This window comes from Arachis ipaensis, chromosome B03 (assembly GCF_000816755.2).
Source record: "Arachis ipaensis cultivar K30076 chromosome B03, Araip1.1, whole genome shotgun sequence".
In the NCBI taxonomy this organism is placed as follows: Eukaryota; Viridiplantae; Streptophyta; class Magnoliopsida; order Fabales; family Fabaceae; genus Arachis; species Arachis ipaensis.
In genome coordinates, this window is record NC_029787.2 from 134,199,199 (window position 1) to 134,218,250 (window position 19,052).

The following is a 19,052-nucleotide window of genomic DNA, read 5'->3' on the forward strand; positions in this document are numbered from 1 at the left end:
ATTTTTAAGTATTTGATATTTATTTTAAAATCTTCTATATTAATGAAAGATTCTTTGTTTTCTTTTTTTTATTTGGATATGTATAAATGAAAAGTTCGAATTTTTACGCTAAGAGCCTAAGACTGAGATTCAACTTTTTTTTTCCTTTATTGCTTTTGTTTTTGTCAGACGTTTTTTTGGTCAGGGGTCAGACTTGAGTATAGCTGACGGACGCTAATAATGGCGTATAAAGGGCTTACATTAGAGTCCAAAACCCATTGATTCCACTATTGGGCTTCTTCCACCATCACACTAGGTGTTTCTTTTTTTTTCGACTTAGTTTATTTATTTTTCTTTCAAGAACGTACGGCCACCCCCGGCGGGAAATTTTCTCGCTATTTCAATTTTTATTTCGTATTTTCGTTTTATTATTTTCATCACCGACTTCGTTTTCTCTGTGTCACTGTGCTTTTCGCCTTCACCACCACCTTAGCGCAATTGCAGATTGCGAACGTGACGGAGCAAGACCTTCACCATCTATTCACTCTTTCTCCGGTTGCGCTTCTATTACGAGTTAGTTTAGTTGAATTTAACTCAGTTTTGTTACTCAGTAAAGTTATTCTCCCTTCTCTTTACATGTTCTTGAATTTGCGATCGGTTGTCTTTGTTGACAGGGAAGAGATTGAACAGCATTGCGTCAAAGAACAAACTGGGGGAATAAATGCCTGTATTATGATTACCACCGAGGTTACAGACACAAAACTCAGGATTGCTTGGATTTGAAAGATGCATTTGAACAAGCCATTAGAGACGGGAAGCTTCCTGAGTTCACGAAAATTATTAGCAAACCCAGGAAACTTGCCCGCGAAAGATCACCTGAAGCAGAAGAAGGGTGAAATCCCAGAACCGTTAGAGCATCCCCTAAAGAGAAAACTGACCTTGATCTCACCATTGTGGTAAATGTCGTGGTCCAACTCCTCTCAAAAGAAGGAGTTCAAAATCCTTGCGGCTATCACCTCGGAACACTAGAAGCCACTCGCATTCTCCAATATAACTTCAGTCCGTAGGACTGCAAACTTAGAAACTTGGCCAACGATTCACCTATATAGTCATTACGGTCAGAGTAAGAATGGGCCTTATAAAGAGAATTTTAGTGGACATGGGTGCCGACTCTAATATACTATTTTGAAATGCTTTCAACGCACTGGGACTAAAAGAAACAGATCTCCAAACCCACCAACACAACGTAGTCGGTCTATGGGACTTCATCAAACCAGATGGGACTGTCAGGCTATTGATTTGCATAGGGAGCAGGAACCAAAAGAGGTCGGTTATGGCCAATTTCGTTGTCCTCAAGGACTCCACTGTATACGCCATTTTGAAAAGAAAAACCATTAATAACTTCTACGCAGTGGTATTCACCAAGTTCTTGATAATGAAGTTTTGGGCGGTTGACGGGATCATAGGTACCATTCACGGTGACGTTGATCTAGCAATACCCTACAACAACGCCAGTCTATCCCTACAAAAAAAATCTCGCAATTCAGTGAGAATATTTGTTTCTAGCCTAGATGCAAGACTTGTGGAGCGTCCTCGCCTAGAGCCAAAAGGGGACCTTGAGAAGGTACAAATAGGCAACATGAAGGAAAAGTTCATATGCCTAAACTGAAACCTACCTTACGAGCTCAAGGGCCCCCTCACGACCATCTTAAATGAAAACGGGGATCTTTTCGCATGGATTCCCATTGACATGTCGAGGTTAGACCCCCGGTTTTATGTCCCACATGCTTTCCATAAAACCACCGGCAACCAAAGTGAAAAGGTAGATTGAACTCACCTAAACCTGCCTATCAAATGTGGTGCTTGTCAAGAAATCCAATAGAAAATGGAGAATGTGTGCAGATTATTCGGACTATAACAAGGCCTGTCTCAAGGACTCCTTCTCACTGTCTAGCATCGACAACCTAGTGGACTTGGCTTCTGGATACAAGTTTCTAAGCTTCATGGATGCTTACTTCGGGTACAACCAGATATCGATGCACTGACCTGATGAATAAAAAACGACGTTCATCATACAAAACGACATCTATTGTTACATAGTAATGCCATTCGACTTGAAAAATTCCAGAGCCATATATCAGCAGCTCATGACAAAGATCTTCTACGATCAAATCAGTAAAACGATGTAGGTATACTTTGACGATATGCTCGTCAAAACCACAGGTACGGGATCTCTGTTGGAAGATTTGCAACTAGTGTTCAAATCCCTCCATTAACACAGGTCTAATTAAACCTGGCAAAATGCCTTCGTAATGGAGGCCAAAAAGTTCCTAGGCTTCATGATAACTCAGCGTGGAGTCGAGGCGAATCCAAAGAAGTGTGATGTGATTATCTAAATGCCCAATTCGGGATCCATAAAAAATGTTCAGAGGCTAATAGGAGGGCTCATCGCCCTCTCCCGATTCCTGGGAGCCTCAGTTCAGAAAGAGTTATCTATCTTTAACTTGATGAAGAAGTGAATCACGTTCCAATGGACAGAAGAGCGCGAGGAAGCCTTCCTCCACTTCGAAAAAATTCTATCGGAACCTGGTGCTAAGCAAGCCAGTAGAAGGAAAACTATTGATTTTATATTTGGCAATTACCAATGAGGTCATGGGAGCGACATTCATCCAAGAAGACGACAAACAACACTTCTTATCTATTTCACTAGTAAAATATTCTAAAACGCAGAAATATGATACTCTCGCCTAAAAAAACTAACCTTTGCCCTGCTTATATCTTCCAGGTGACTAAGGCAATACATCCAGAGTTGCTAGATCATAGTCCGTAAAATCAAGCCATTGATTTCCAACTAAGCATGATGGGAAGAATGATGACTTGGTTTGTGGAGCTCTTACCATTCGACATTGAGTTCCAACCAAGACACGTTATCAAAGTTCAGGCAATGGTGGACTTCTTGGCCAAAATAGCCACCTAGGATCCCGCTCTCCTGACCCAACGATGGAAACTCCACGTCGATGGAGCATCCAACCAATCCTCAGGCGATACAGGAGTAATCCTAAAAAACTCAAACGGCCTCATGTACGAGCAATCCATTAAATACGAGTTCCCAATATCAAATAACCAAGCATAATACATCATAGCAGGGCACTCTGGCCAAATAACTCGGAGCTAAAAGTTTGGAAGTAAACAGCGACTCACAAGTCATGATGTCCCAAATGAATAGAACTTACCAAGCTCGGGACTCCCTACTCCAAAGGTATCTGGAGAAAGCCAATGAGCTATGAACGACTTTCAATGAGACCATGATTTAGCACGTCCTTCGGGAGCGAAACATGAGGGCAAACCTGCTATCGAAACTAGATAACAATACCAAGTCCTCAAGAGGAAATCACTCCCTCATCTAAGAGGCAGTCAAAGAACCTTCCGTCACTTTGGTCCTAAACCAATTGGGGGCCCAGACTGGACAACCCCGATAGGAAGATTCATCGAGGAAGGAGAACTCCCAACCAACCCAACTGAACAAAAGAAACTAAGGGAAGCGACCAAGTATACTATAATCCAGGAAATACTATTTCGGAGAGGCATTTCACAACCACTCCTGAAGTGCCTCTGCTCTGACCTAACAGAGTATGTCATGAAGGAAGTCCATGAGGGTTGTTGCAGTCATTACATGGGTGGAAAAGCCTTGGCCTATAAGCTAATAAGGGCCAGCTATTACTGCCCAACCATTATTCACGACTCAATGCAGCTCGTTAAGTCGTGCATCAAATGCCAGGAAAACGAGAATTTCCACAAGGTCCCAACAGAAGATTTGTCTTCCATCATGGCTTCCTGACTTTTTGCTATGTGGGGAATAGATCTCATGGGGATCTTCTCTACGGCCTCGGGACAACTTAAGTTTCTTATAGTAGCCATCGACTACCATACCAAGTAGATAGAAGTTGAAATCTTGGCTAGCATAATGGTAACCCAATACAGAAAATTCTTTTGGAGGCAAGTGATAAACAGAATTGGTATACCTGAGATCATCATCTCGGACAATGGCACCTAATTTGTCGACAATAAATTCCGTGACTTCCTCGAAAGACTCGAGATCTGGCAACACTTCTTTTTGGTTAAGCACCCCTAAACTAATGGGCAAGTAGAAGCCGCAAACAAGGTTATTCTAAAGGAAATCAAGAAAATCTTAGAGCAGAAAAAGGGTGACTAGGCAGATGAACTAGACTCCGTTTTCTGGTCTTACCATACCAATCAACAGTCGACAACCGAAGAAACACCATTTTTCCTGACCTATGGCACCGAAGAGGTCATACCAGTCGAGATTTGCAAATCAAGCCCAAGGTTCCTCCTTGGAGCCTTCGATCAAGAAATCGAGAAAGACTTAGTTGACGAGGTTCGGGAGCTAGCTCACTCGAGGGAAATAGCCCTTAAGTAAAGACTGGCCTTTAGATACAACCAAAGTGTGAAGAAGTGGATTTAGGAGAAAGGAGATTTGGTGCTTCGTCGCATTGACATAGGGGCTCAAAAACCAGGGGAAGGAAAACTCTTGCCAAATTGGGAAGGCCCCTACCGTATCCGGGAAGCATGTGAGAAAGGAAGCTATCAACTAGAAAATACGGATATCTAAAACAAAAACACATCACGAGTTTGGCAAACTTAATCAAAATACCATAAATATGGTTTAAGTTCCACTTAACCAAAGTATGCATAGAGGTCGGCCCATCGGACATACATGAAAATAGACAAAACAAAATATAAGGAAAAACCTAAGAAACTTAAAGCCTTATTCTCAACGTTAAGATCCACGATCTGGCAGTCCCGGACAGTTTTGAAGGCACCAATGCTGAACACGTCGAAATCGGGAGCAAGGAAAGAGGCCAGTGACTTCAGAGCCTCCTCGGTTGCAGAAATACCCACCTTAGCATTCCTCATAATCTCCCCATTCTTCTTTTTTTTCAACCTATTCGCTGCCTCTTTGGCGGCCTTCGTTTTCTTCTCGGCCTCTTCTGTCTGATGCTTTGCCTTGGAAACTTCCACCCTCAACAAAGTCACCAGGTTGGTAAGACACTAAATCTTGTCCCCGACCTCCTTCGCCTCTTTTTCCGCTTTAGCTCGGGCAGTTTCAGCTGCCTCTTTAACACAACTTTCCATCCAAACATGAGACTAGCCAAGCATTATCTTCGCTTTACGAACCATCGTTGTCGAGCGAAGTAGCGAATGATACACCCACTTCGCCTGAGCAGCGAGGTTGCAATCAATGAAAACCCTCTATTCCGGGAAGCAAATGCTTGTCGTGAAATCCGGGACATCAAAAGACTTCTCCATAACCAAGGGAAATGCAACTTCTTTCCCTTTCCACTCCCTTCTGCCTTCCTCTCCTTATGAGACTCGGAATTCGGGATCTCATGGATCTCATCATCACCAGCTGGAATCTCCTCGGCAATACGATTCCCGCTTCCACCCGATGCCACTGCCTCCTCGGATTGGGGATGATCCTCCTCCTCTCTTCATCTTCCACCGCAAGGACGGAAGCCATCAGATTCATCATCATGGTCACGTTTCCCCCGGCCATATTAACTGCAAAAGGAAAGGAACTCATGAGAATGGCGATACAAAAAAGAAGCAACAAAAGGAAAATATGCAGGACCTACCCACATATTGACGGTTGGCCTCCAGATCACCCATTACTTGTCGGGGATTCAACGGCCTATACCCCAGAACAACCAACAACATGGCTATGCTTTTACTCTCTTGACTTAAGCCTTCATACGAAAATTTAATCAAATCAGCGCTAGCCTCGTATTTCCAATACGTCGGGAACTTCTGTTCCCCTTCAAGAGTTAGCCAAAAAGGATGGCACCCCCTAGCCGGCCTTATCTTAAAGTATTCCTCTTTAAACCCGTGAAAGGAGTCCTCGAAAAGGCCAATAATTGTTCGGTTTTGAACAGCTCGGAAGGACATGTACTCCTTCTTATGCATGCCTTTCCGGTTCGGTAAGAAGACTTCCACCACGGCTGGGATCTGAAGGAACTCGCACACAAGCTCAAAGCACCTAATAGTTGCCTAGCTATTAGGATGGAGCTGTGAGGGAGCCACGTTGCACCAATTTAACAAGGTAATCACAAAATCTGAAAAAGGGAAGCAAACCCCCACGACTCTAAATATGGGCCTATAGACCCACATCCAATCTGACACTTGAGGCGCCGACATATTCATATAACAAACGCTTTCTTGCAGATCGGGGAGGAAGAGATCGTAATGGTCCTTTGCGACGCCTCCACCACAGATCGAGTCGGTTTCACGGAGCTCTTGCAAATCCTCCTCACCGAGACACAAAGGGTCCCCACCACATCACTAGTACACCAATTGTAAGTTTGTGGAACCCCATCGTCCAGAAAAACGAACCCCCGAGGTTGAGGATCAACTCTCCTTCGCACCATACCTACAAATTTGGGGGCACCACCACCATAACCCTAATCAGAGAAGCTACAAAGGAAAAATCTAAAAAGAGCACTTTGAGAAACTAGCTTAAATTTAGCAGAGAGGCTGTGGCAACCCCTCTAGCTTATCAGAACACTCACAACTAAGCATCCCCGCCAACTACAGTAAAGGAAGCAAGAAATAGCAGAGGAAAAAGACTTACTCAAAAAATGATAGTTAACAATTGTAAGACTGTAGAAGTGGCGAGTCACAAGCGAGTACCACCCAAAGCATTGTAGTTTTCAAAAATGCCAAATGCGACCCCAACAGTAGAAAAGCATAAACAGGGAAAGAAATGCACACATTTATAAGGAAATTAAGAGAAAATGAATTTGAGAAGGAAAATGGTAGGAGAAAAATGAAAAGAGGAGTAATGGTGCGAAATTTAAAGTCCACAAACTAACCGACAAGTGCACCGAATCGTACCATGTAATACCTCAGGTGAGTGAGGGTCGATCCCACGAGGATTGATGGATCAAGCAACAATGATTGAGTGATTGGCTTAGTCAGACAAACAGAAAATGGTGTTTTGAGATTTTAGAAGCATTAACAGTAAGTCAGAGAATCAGAAAACAAGTAGTAAATTGTTTAGATGAAATATATATGGAGAAAACAGTTAAAGTTTTAGAGATATCTATCTTTCGGATTGACTTTTCTTACTAACTATTTTAATCATGCAAGATTCAATTCATGGCAAACTATATGTGACTAAACCCTAATTCCTTAGACCTTTTTAGTCTCCTCTAACCTTCATCAACTGCCAATTCCTTGGTCACTTAATTCCAATTAGAGGGTGAAGTTCAATTCTAGTTTATATGCCACAGAAACCCTAATTACCCAAATATAAGAGGATGTCACGTATCCCGTTAAGTCCAGATAATTAGAAATTTAGGAGAAATTGTTTTCAAGCTGTTGTTCAAGTAAAGAGCTTTTTCAAGTTATACAAGAACTCAATTAGAACAAGTGTCATACTTCCGTTCCACCCAAATTCATAAGATAATGAACGAAAATAATTCTTGAAATAGAAATCAGTACATGAATTAAAATAGAAAAATAATAGTATTAATCCATAGAATAAACAGAGCTCCTAACCTTAACAATGGAGGTTTAGTTGCTCATGGTTCAGAGAGAAAACTAAGATTCAGAAAAACTGTAAATTGCGGAATGAGAAATAAGAGAGGAGATGAGCCCGAAGGGCTGATTCTTTTCCCTTTTTATATCTAATCCTAATTAATATAAAATATATTTCCTAAAACTAATTAATATCTTTTCCTATTTTAAAATAAAATAAAATTTAATCACGAATAATGTACTCTGCGCGTAGCCTTATATTGGATGAATGGGGACCACTTGGGTTCACTAAGTTGGCGCCTAACTTGAATAGAAGCTGCGCCTAACTTGAAGGGCACAATGAGGAATGGCGTGCATAGCCTAAGTTAGCGCCTAACTTGGTGAGGGAGTGCGCCTAACTTGAAGAAATAAAAACCAATGTTGTGTTGTTGTTGTACCTAGCGCCTAACTTGAGAAATCTCAAGTTAGGCGTAGTCTTGAAAGACTCCTTGGACGCCCCTTGCTTTGTCCTGAATCTCAAGTTAGGCGCCACTTGTGCAGCCTTGGATTCATGTATATAGTTGATCTTGGCGCCTAACTTGAGAAACCTCAAGTTAGGCGCCACCCTTGCTGAATTGGTGGAAAAGAAGTATGGACTATTATACATAGTTAGAAAGCTCTGAAAGTTGACTTTCTAACGCCGCTAGAAGCACATCAATTGGGCCTCTGTAACTCGAGTTATTCAGGTTAGAGTGCAGAGAGGTCATGGTTGATAGCATCATTCGCCTTCTTCTCTTTTTCTACAGAAACTCCATCAAATCCATTCGAATACTACATGAAATAAACAGAATCACACACGACTCAAAGTAGCATCCATAGTGGCCAAAAGATAATTAATTCCTGATTAAACTCAACAATTTGAATACAAATTCACTAGGAAAAGATAGAAAAGATGCTCACGCATCACAACACCAAACTTGAATTGTTGCTTGTCCTTAAGCAACCAAAACTAATACAAGGTTAAGATGTGAATTTGCATGAGAAGGGCTTGACGAGGACAGAGATGGCGATGCCAACAGCAGCTCCGAACTGACCTTCTGGCGACACGAGGAGAAGAGCACACCTTCGAGAGGCGAGGATGGCAACTGCTGGTTGTTACCGCTGGAGCCGATAATGATGGGGCTGATGGTGTCTCAGTGGCTTGTTGACTTTGCTTATTTGATGCGTTGTGATTGTGAGAGAGAAGGGAGAAGGTTCTGTTGGATTTTTTTTCTTACTTATATAAAAAAGACGCTGTTTTGATTTGGATTAGTGAATCGAAAGCTTTAAAAACCGAATCGGTTCAATTAGTTTATTCGTTAATTATTGGTTTAGCTAATTTTTTTATTAATTTTTTGTAAAATGGTTCTTGACATCAACCGAACCAACTAGAGAACCGATTCTCAGTTAACTTAGTCGAACTAATTAATCTGATCCGATTTTTAGAACTATGATATTTACTATTATTAGTTTATTATTTTTCTTCTTGTCAATCTCTGTCGCTCGTTTGAAATCTAATGATATACCCATTGATGCATTTTAAATGACGTGCTCTTTCAATGTCTAAAACAATAGTATTTATTTATTTATTGAAATTTGATATAAGTTTTACGAATATAAAGTAATAAAAGTTTTGTATGAGCAGTTCTTAGCAAGATTTTTTGATATAATTCTCAATGTAATTGGTTTAGCAATGATAATTTTTTTAATTAAATCTAAATCTAAATGTTTGCACCTATTTATGATATGGTATATTAGTTTTAGTCATTTATGATATGGTATATAATTCTGAGCTTTCAGTCTTAGTATTATATTTTTGTACATTAGCTCAAATGCATAGAGAGTTCACTCATACGAGTCCTTGCCAGGTCCTCAGCAGCACCTACGCGACGTTGTGACTTTGCGATCGAGTGACTGAAACCATAAATGACCGGAAGCGGAAGAAGAACCACTCGGAGCAGAGCCAGATCCTCCGCCGATCCTGACGGCGGAGACGACGATGCCTCACTCCGGGAAGCGAAGTTGAAGCTGAAGCGTCGGAGAGAGAGGAGCAAGTACGGAAGTGCGATTCCGCTATTCAACAATCCGAACCTGAAGGTGGTGCTCCTTATCACCGTGGTGGCATTCTTCGTAATCTTGTTTCTGATCTTTCACCTTGTCAATTCCACCGCCGAACCCGAGCTCCCTCGCGCCGTCACGCCGCTTCCTGCCCCCAAGATTATGGACCTTCCTCAGGTGAAACTCTCGCTTAACATTATTCCCTCCATTATTTAATTGTTATTCTGAGTTTTTTTCCCCATTTTTCTTAACTTTGTGATTCCGAAGATTGACGCGCGTGAATGATTTATTTTTTTTCGCGCTGCAGTTTCAAGGTGAACACAGGGAGAGTTTGTATTGGGGAACTTATCGTCCCCATCTTTATCTTGGAATTCGTGCCAGGTATCGTCTTTATTTGTTTTAGTAAATAGTTTCTGTAAAGAGTTTGGTTAAACAAGGTTGTTCGAGCTGACACGGAAGCGAGACTATTTTGGAGGCTAAATATAAGAATTGTGGGTAAAATGAGTGCCATGTCTGGCTTAGATTTTGTATTTAGGATACTGATATCAACGACATTTGATTCTGCAAGCATTCTAAGTTTCTAACAATATATATTTTTGTTTGTTTGTTTGGTTGGTTGGTTGGTTATGTCAGGACTTCACAGTCTTTGATGGCTGGATTGATGTGGATTGGTGTGAAGGATGGAAGGTATCACTTGCGACATGTCTGCAAAGATGAGGATGATCTTGGCACTTATGGTTGGACAAAGCATGATGGACGTGAATTCGGGCATCAGTTGCTGGCAGATCATGGCATGACTTTGGCTACTGAGTTTTTAAAATCAAAGGTGGGTGGCAGTGGTTACGGAGGGGATTGGGCAGTTCGAATTAGTGTGCACATCAATAAGTAAGTCATGTAATTGCTTTCAAATCACTTTCCACTATAAGTATTAAGGGTGGAAAAATTTTGTTAGTCGGTTTTTTTGGACAAAGTAGATACTAGCAATCCTGTTAAATCATTTTTGGCTTTTGGTCTGATTTTTCCTCCTAGAAGATGATAACATAAAATCTAACGCTGATCTTAATTTCTGGTCCGAGTTGCTTTTTGTTTCCCAGTATGAGTCTCATATCTGACTATTGATACGTTATGGTGAACTTTATCTTGTGGTCCAATCTCAGGTCTGAGTGGAACGAGGAGTTTGGGAAAGGTGCCCAGCTTTTCTTCTATTTGGCTGATGAAGGTGGTAATGTTCTGGATCTAAGTAGAGAAAAGTTGAACATTCATGAGGATTCTTTGCTTGCATCTGGCTCTCGACTGGATATTGGAAATTGGCAGCTGCATTTAAAATCAACGGTAATGATAGGACATAGTGTTTTGGTTGAATATTCAAGATAACGTTGTTCATACTATGACTTCTTGTTTGTGTTTATGGTTTTCTGGTTATAAATGTCCTACATTTCCTTTAAGTAGCACCTTGAAAGTGCGATTTTCTTCTTTGAAACAGTTTAGGAATAAGCTTGTGAATCTCCATATCTTGAATCATGCATATCACTTGAGCATAACAGCACCTCATGAAAGTTTACTGTCCTTTTTCTTTGGACCTTTAATTTACCTTTATAATCCATTTGTGTTCTTGCCCTAATATACTACATTTAATTTTCAATTTGTCATTCTTTATGATCTGTTATCGTATGCATCCAAGTAACCTGTTATTAACCGAATAATTTTTATTTTACAGGATGATTTAGAGCTGCATTATTCTGGATTTCGCACCCCTCACTTTCATAATTTATCTGATCTTGTTGAGGAAAATCTTGCATCACAAGTATGTTTAGGTGTTCCAGTCCAATTAATTTTGTTGTATAATTTTGGATTTTTTTTTTTTTGCTTTTGGTCTTTCCGTTGACATTTCTGCTGCTGTGCATGTCATAGTAGATAAGAAACCATGCTCGATTACAGCTGTCTGACTCATCAGTTGATTCTCCAAATGTGTTAGTTTTTCAGGTAATATAAACATTTAATTACATATGCTCTTTGTGAGGTCCATTTGACAATTATAAATGTTTAAATTTAGTTTGTCTTACTCTTCAATACACGCACACACACACATACACACACATCTTTTTGCCGCAGATTATCGGTGGATTTCCTTTCACAACAGATATTGCACTTCTTTCTGGAACTGATTCGGAAAGCTCAAGAGTAGACGAGCGTGTTAGTCAGTTAACAGGTTTTTTCCACTTCTATAAATTGTTTCTCAAAAACACGAAATGTAAATGCACTTAAATGAAGGTGAATAAATCTAGAAATTATTATGTTGTGAGAGTTGGCCATTGCTCTGAGCTGCTTGTGGATGGACATTTATACAATTGTGTAACTAATATGTGCTAAATAATATTGAGGCTGAAATTTGAAAGATAATCATTTATGTCTCCTGTGCTTTTAAATTCATTTCTTTTGGCTTTTGGTTTGTCTCTTATGATTCTTTTGCTTTTAAATCTTAATACCTTTAAAGAGAAATTGGCTACTCTTTTCTGATGTAGATTTTTTAATCTTTTTTAAACAACAAAATTCAATTGCAGCTAGCTAAATCAGTGTGTAATTTTTTGTTTGTTTGTTTTTCTCTGCTCAATCTTAGGCACCTCATTGACCAGTCAACTGAATGATAAGAAACAAGCATTTGACAAAAAGTTTGAAGATGTTTTCAGTTTGGCTGAGAAGGTACTAATTTCATTGTCCTTTTCCTTATTCAATTTTTATTTCACTTTATGATTTTCCATAATTTCTTCTCTTCTCAAGGGGGGAAATGTTTGAATCTCAAGTCTTCCCCTTTCTCTCTCAAGATGGGAGAAGTTGTTTGAATCCCAAGTTATCTTTGATTCCAGGTGGATTCAGAATCCATATCTGTTGGTAAGGCTGCTGTAGGGAACTTGTTAGGTGGCATTGGTTACTTTTATGGGCAGTCAGTAATTGCAATTCCGAGAACCCTCGATGTAAGTTACTTTTGTTTATTATTTGTTAGTCCTTATTGAAAAGTATTTACCCCATAGTGCCATATAACACGGCTTGTGGTTATACTAAATATGGACATCTTCACATGTTTTATCTTTCCATAGGTAAATTGATTTTATGCAGAAAACTGTTTTGGTGTCAGTTGATAATCTATACCAATATACCTTTCTTTACCCTTTTCCTTGTTATCTTCTCATCCTAACAGCAGATTTGCTATTCTTTTATTAATATGTGGGTGGTTTTAGTTTTCAATCATAATGCTATCTTGTGCTTTTTGCTACAAGCTATTTGGAACTCGCACTTATGCTGTATGTTGTTTTCGTTTGCAGCTTAAAGAGCATGTTAAGTATGTATCATATTGGCCTGCTGAGCTTTATACAGCTGTACCAGGTCGATCTTCCTTTCCAAGAGGATTTTTATGGGATGAAGGCTTTCATCAACTTCTAATCTGGTTAGGTTCTCATCCTAGTAACATCCTTATCTCAACCATAATCATCATATCTATTTGTTTTGCTTGAATTTCTACTCAGAAAAAAGCACCGTATTTTCTGGATTGTTCAAGACTTATGGGTTTCAAATAACAAAAGATTGTCTATTATATCTATGCTTTCTTTGCACTTATGCACATCAACTAGGCGTTGGGATATTCATATTTCGTTGGATATCATTGGACACTGGTTAGATTTGATGAATGTTGATGGATGGATACCTCGTGAACAAATTCTGGGAGCCGAAGCGCGAAGGTAGTACAACACATTTTCTATAAATTGCTGCATTCATTTTTAGCTTTTAGCTCCCCAAGTGACAAATTCTTCTGATCTTGCAGTCGGGTCCCAGAGGAATTTGTTCCGCAGCATCCAACAAATGGAAATCCTCCAACTCTGTTTTTAGCATTGAATGGTACTTCTGTTTATTGTTATTTCTATGTTTCTCTTTTTCCGTAACCTTTTCATTTCAATCTTATTGTTACAATCATGTTCCCATTGTGTTCAATCAATCATTAACTCCCCAGTCTGATTTTCCTTTTGTTGGGGAATGATAATGAGAAAGTTCTTGTGTGGTTTTGTCTCTGCAATGCCCACTTATCCTTACAACTCCTTTTGATTTGCTTGTTCTTTAAGTAGGGAATCATGCATAATTGTGCTGGGTTACCGAAAATGTTTGTGAAATTAAGTTTATGGAGAGTGGAGACCAAGCTGGACAAATGCAATTATCTCTGTAAACCTCACTTTAGGTCATAAGCATGACTAACATTGGTTTGATGATGTTGAATGCATGTTAATCACAGGGACTGCCAGAAAGAAATTATTATGGTTGTGATGCTATCGTTATTACTTGCGCTGCTTACAAACTTATTCTGTAAAAAAACTGAAAATATGTCCTTCAGAATGAAGCTAGGGTTATTATATCATATATTCATATGGTACATGAAGATTCTGTAGACTCTGAAAAATTTATTTGTCCTGTCTTATATGAAGTTGTGGTCATGACATATTCTTTTTGTTCCTGATTAATTGGTCTGTTCATCTCTACTGCCTTTGAAATATCCCTTTTGTATTATGTGCTAAACAAAGTGGTTAAAAATCTGTTTTGTTTTCCATCAGATATAGTTAACGGCTTGAAGACCAACAAGTTTAATGCAAACGATAGAAGTGATATATCTCTGTTCCTAGAGCGTGCCTTTGTTAGATTGGAAGCATGGTTCCAATGGTTTAATACAACTCAGTCAGGTATATTATAAATCTAATGCCATGTGTGCTTCAGTGCTGAGATGAGTTAGTTTCTTCCTCACCTAGTTTTGGGTTATCATCTCTTTAATACAGGGAATCAGATGGGCAGCTACTACTGGCATGGACGGGACAATAAAACAATACGAGAATTGAATCCCAAGGTTCTGACCTGTTTAGTATATTTAATTTTTAGGGTATATTTGGTTGGCAGTAAAAATGAATTGCAAATTTTTGTGAATGAGTTCATGTATAAAATAACACATACAGTTCATCTTGAAAAATTTCACCCTATTTTAACCCACCAATTAAACATACTATTCATTTTTTCTGGACTCATCTGCACTTCCGATTTAAACTATACATACGTAGGTGACTTGAGTAGAACAGTCATGAGCAAACTGAAAGTGGAAACTGGAAACTATTGTTGGCACAGCCACAATTGAGTTTTATTAGATTTTTATTGTAACATGACATGAACCTACTTAAAGCACAGATCTAAAAACAGTTTTGGCCATTTGTGCTTAATTTATATTACGGTGGTTCTACCATCTGTTTTGACAAGCAAAATAGGCTTCATTTTTCTGGATGATGTTTATTATTAATAGAAACTGAGAAGTCATATCTGACATGCATTGAATGTGTCTGAAACCTTAATTATTGCATGAATATACATTGCATTATGTCCAAGTATCACATTACATTCATTCTGGCATCTTCAGACACTGTCCTCAGGATTGGATGATTATCCACGTGCTTCCCACCCAAGTGGAGATGAGCGCCACTTGGATCTTAGGTGTTGGATGTCACTTGCAGCAGATTGCATGCATTCCATTGAAGAGCTGTTAGATAAGGAAACCAAACCTAGTAAGGTATAATTTAGAAACAAATTTATCATTATGTGGGAATGCATTATATTTATATACTTTTTATACAAATTAGGGGAAATGTAGATAGCTGAATTGTTGAAGCTTCACCCAATTTAACTGACATATTAAATGAAATGGTGCAGAATTATGGTTCTACAGCTAAGTTGCTATCAGATCTTGAGTTAATAAACCAGGTATTACCTGTGTTCTCCATCTTGCTTGATATTTCATTATGCATCTCTGCAAGAAGGTGAGGAATAAAGATAAAAGAAAATAACCACATACCCGTAACAGAAATTAGAAATCTTGTGGAAAGTATGATGTTCAAAAAGGAAACTTGATTCCTTCCTTACACTACTTTATAAAAATTTCCCATTGTCCTTAAATATTAGAAAACAAGGTTTCTCTTTGCTTCTTTGTACTATCTAAATAACCAAAGTATGTCATTTGAGTGAAGCCTAATCATGCTCCTTTTATGCCTTCTCCACACACTCCATGGTGTCTTGACCATTGAGATTTTCAATTTTGCTTCTTCTGTGTAGCAGTCCAAGGATGATTGTCTTTTTATCATAAGATTGTGTGCTGATACTAGAGTCATTTCATGTCTACCATAATTATTCATTCCCATGCCTAATTTGAGCTTCATGTACATACAGATGCATTTTGATGTTGCATATGGTGCGTACTTTGATTTTGGAAATCATACAGAGAAGGTATACTGTCAAACTTATGCAAGATTTTCGATGCTAGTGTCCCCATGCCTGAGAATGTGAATTTCTTTGCATGCTTAACCACGATAGGTTCAACTTAAATGGAAAGAAGTGGCGGTTGGACATAATCAAGCTGCTCGTGAGCTTGTCCGGGAAGTTTTCGAGAGACCCAAGTTGAGATTTGTTCCCCACATTGGTTATGTGAGTTTATTCCCGCTCATGACAAGGATCATTCCATCAGTAAGTAGCATTTCCACATTTTGAAGTTATTCCTTGTCTGAATGATTCCACAATTAGATTCATATTATAATTCGGTACTGTCTTGTTCAGGGATCATGGATTCTGGAAAAGCAGCTTGAACTCATTTCAAATCGAAGCCTCTTGTGGACTGACTATGGACTACGTTCTCTTGCCAAAACAAGGTCCATAACCATTGCTCTGATGAATATTTAATTGAATGATTTTAGTCCTTATAAAGTACTCTCTTTTATGATCCCTATAAATTTTTCTTTAGTCCTGACTTAGTTCGACAAAATGATAATGTGATACATCTTTGCCACGTCAATATTTTTTCTTACCATGTCTACACTTGACCAAAACCAAAAACTCATTTAAACCTTCAATTATTCTAGTTACCTTGTTTAGCACTTGATGATTCTAGTGAACCAAAAATTATATTGTGTTTTGTGTCACAGTTCCATGTACATGAAACGCAACACAGAACATGATGCTCCATATTGGAGAGGTACAATTTGGATAAACATGAATTACAGAATTCTTTCAGCACTCCACCATTACTCGAAAGGTAATTCTGGACAGGCAAAAAAGAAAGTAGCAAATCTTTCAATTTATTAACTTATTGTTAGCCCCCAACCGCTAAAAATCTCATTCCTTCCAGAAACTAATCTTTGGGTTGAATTTTATCTCAGAGAATGGCCCGTATCAGGACAGAGCTAAAGCTATCTACGAAGAATTGAGAAGCAATTTAATTAGGTATTGTTCTAGTGTATTTGGTGCTTTTGGAATCTTATCTTTGATATTAGTTTATAAGAATTACATCTTTCCCATCTCACTGCAGAAATATAGTACGCAATTATCGACAGAGTGGATATCTGTGGGAACAGTATGATCAGGTTAAGGGTAAGGGAAAAGGGGTACACCCATTTACGGGTTGGACATCACTTGTGACATTAATCATGGCAGAGGCTTATGAAAAGATTTAGGCAAAGCAGCAGAGATTACATGCAGCAACACAGATCAAATGTGCTCGGTTCTCTTACTGACCGCCTTCTCTCACCGCAAGATTGTTAGTCACCGAAGGCTGCAAGAGATGTGGCGCACGCTGTTGTATTTGAATATTGACCTTCGTAGATTCTAGAAAATGTTTTTAAGTTTTTAATACCTAGGTCCGAATGTGATTGGTGAAAACCATAAAGCAAGATGCCAATAAACTCATGTAAGGTTAAACTCTTGTCTTCCTAATACATTTTTCTTTTGCCCATTTTTTTTTTGTCGCAAGTTAAATTCACCAATACCTTCTTACCAACTACTAATATCTTCAAAAGCAATGTTTTAAATGTTAAACCATTTTTTAAATATTTTAGAGACCAAATCAGAGTTACGTTTATGTAAATGTCAATAAAAATGAATGTAAAATAAATGAATCGATAAATTCAAATGCATATTCTTTCCAAGATAAAGTATAGCTCAAATGGCATAATCTCTCCATACTCAATTAAGAGGTTGCGGGTTCGAATCTCATATCTTTGGTAAAAAAAAAAAAGTTCTAGATTTGTTTTGACATTTTTTTCTTTATAAACGATTATCTTTAGAACTATTCTCCACTTACAAGTCTTTTACCCATACAAGTTCATATATTTTATTTCATGTGAGACGCACTTCTTCTAGCATGTTGATTTCACACGCTTCTTAATTTAACAGATTTTTCAATCAACGCGCGCACGTTCTTCTTCGTTATCGTCATCACCAACACCATCTCATCCTCCTCTTCCTCCTTTTTTCATTAGAATTTATTTTCCTCTTTCCTTTTCCTCCTTCTTCTCCTTATCTCGTTGTTGAAAATAATGAATAATTCAAGTTTAGATTATCAATTGAACCAAAACGAAATTGATTATTGTTTTGAATCCAATCAAGTAGCTGAAGTGTAGTTTGATTTTAGTTAATTTTTTCGTTAGCAGTTTATGATTCTGTAGGTGAATAATGTTTCATCGTTGATGGTTTGAATTGAATGTAATGTAAAAGTTCTGTATTAAAGAAAATATTTTTCTGTATTTGCAGCAAATTTGGATGTAACACGAAGATATTTGGGTATAACACGAAAATATTTGGGTGTATTCTTTAAGAATTTTCGGTGTATGTGTGTTGATAAATTCTGCATAATTCAAAACTCTTCTTCTCCCTCCTCCTCATCTTCTATTGCTTCTTCTTCTTCTTTTTCATCATCATCATCATCATCTTTTTTTTTTTTTCTTATTCATCTTTTTTTTCTTGTTTTATTTTCTCAAGTTTCTTCTTGTTTTACTCTTTTAACAAGAATAAAAACAAAAAAAAAATCAAACAAAGAAAAAGAAAAAACATAAAATGGTACAAACTTACTTAGAATATGATGAACTTATATTCGTTCAACTAAAAGAAAGAAATAAATAAGAAAAAAAAAAGAAGAAAAAAAAATACAGCATTAGAGGAAATATTTTTCTATATTTGCAGTAAATTTAGGTGTAACACGAAGATATTTGAGTGTAACACGAAGATATTTGAATATATTGTTTAAGAATTTTCCGTATATTTGTATTGATAAGTTCTTCATAAAATTCTAAAATTTATTTATTTTTATCAAAGTATTTGTTTGCAAGTTCTCATGTAATTACAAATAAAAAACGGAAAATTTTATTCCTTTTAATCTATCAAATAAGATTATTTTATTGGTTTCTTTTCTCCTAGTCAATTCTTACCTTATTTGATTTCGTCCCTGTAGTGAAATATATATAATGGTATTAAATACCTTTTAGATACCTTTTAGTACTTCCAAACATTAGATGTAGGTGCATAGTGTTTATAATTAGGTTATGTAGCAACACTTTTTTAATTTAAAAAATAAAAGTAAAAAGTATTATCGAAATAAAAAA

General features: G+C 38.0%; 1 protein-coding gene across 1 annotated transcript; it reads left to right on the top strand.

Moving 5' to 3' along the window:
• Nucleotides 9,348-17,449, top strand: LOC107632002 (mannosyl-oligosaccharide glucosidase GCS1). Its single transcript, XM_016335616.2, has 22 exons — nt 9,348-9,786; nt 9,917-9,990; nt 10,243-10,494; nt 10,767-10,941; nt 11,327-11,413; nt 11,524-11,592; nt 11,722-11,818; nt 12,227-12,309; nt 12,474-12,581; nt 12,930-13,051; nt 13,236-13,343; nt 13,427-13,500; nt 14,205-14,330; nt 14,424-14,491; nt 15,050-15,199; nt 15,340-15,390; nt 15,853-15,909; nt 15,997-16,146; nt 16,237-16,328; nt 16,602-16,711; nt 16,836-16,899; nt 16,985-17,449. The coding sequence occupies exons 1-22, from the start codon at nt 9,478-9,480 to the stop codon at nt 17,127-17,129; spliced, it is 2,571 nt and encodes an 856-aa protein (XP_016191102.1). The 5' UTR covers nt 9,348-9,477; the 3' UTR covers nt 17,130-17,449.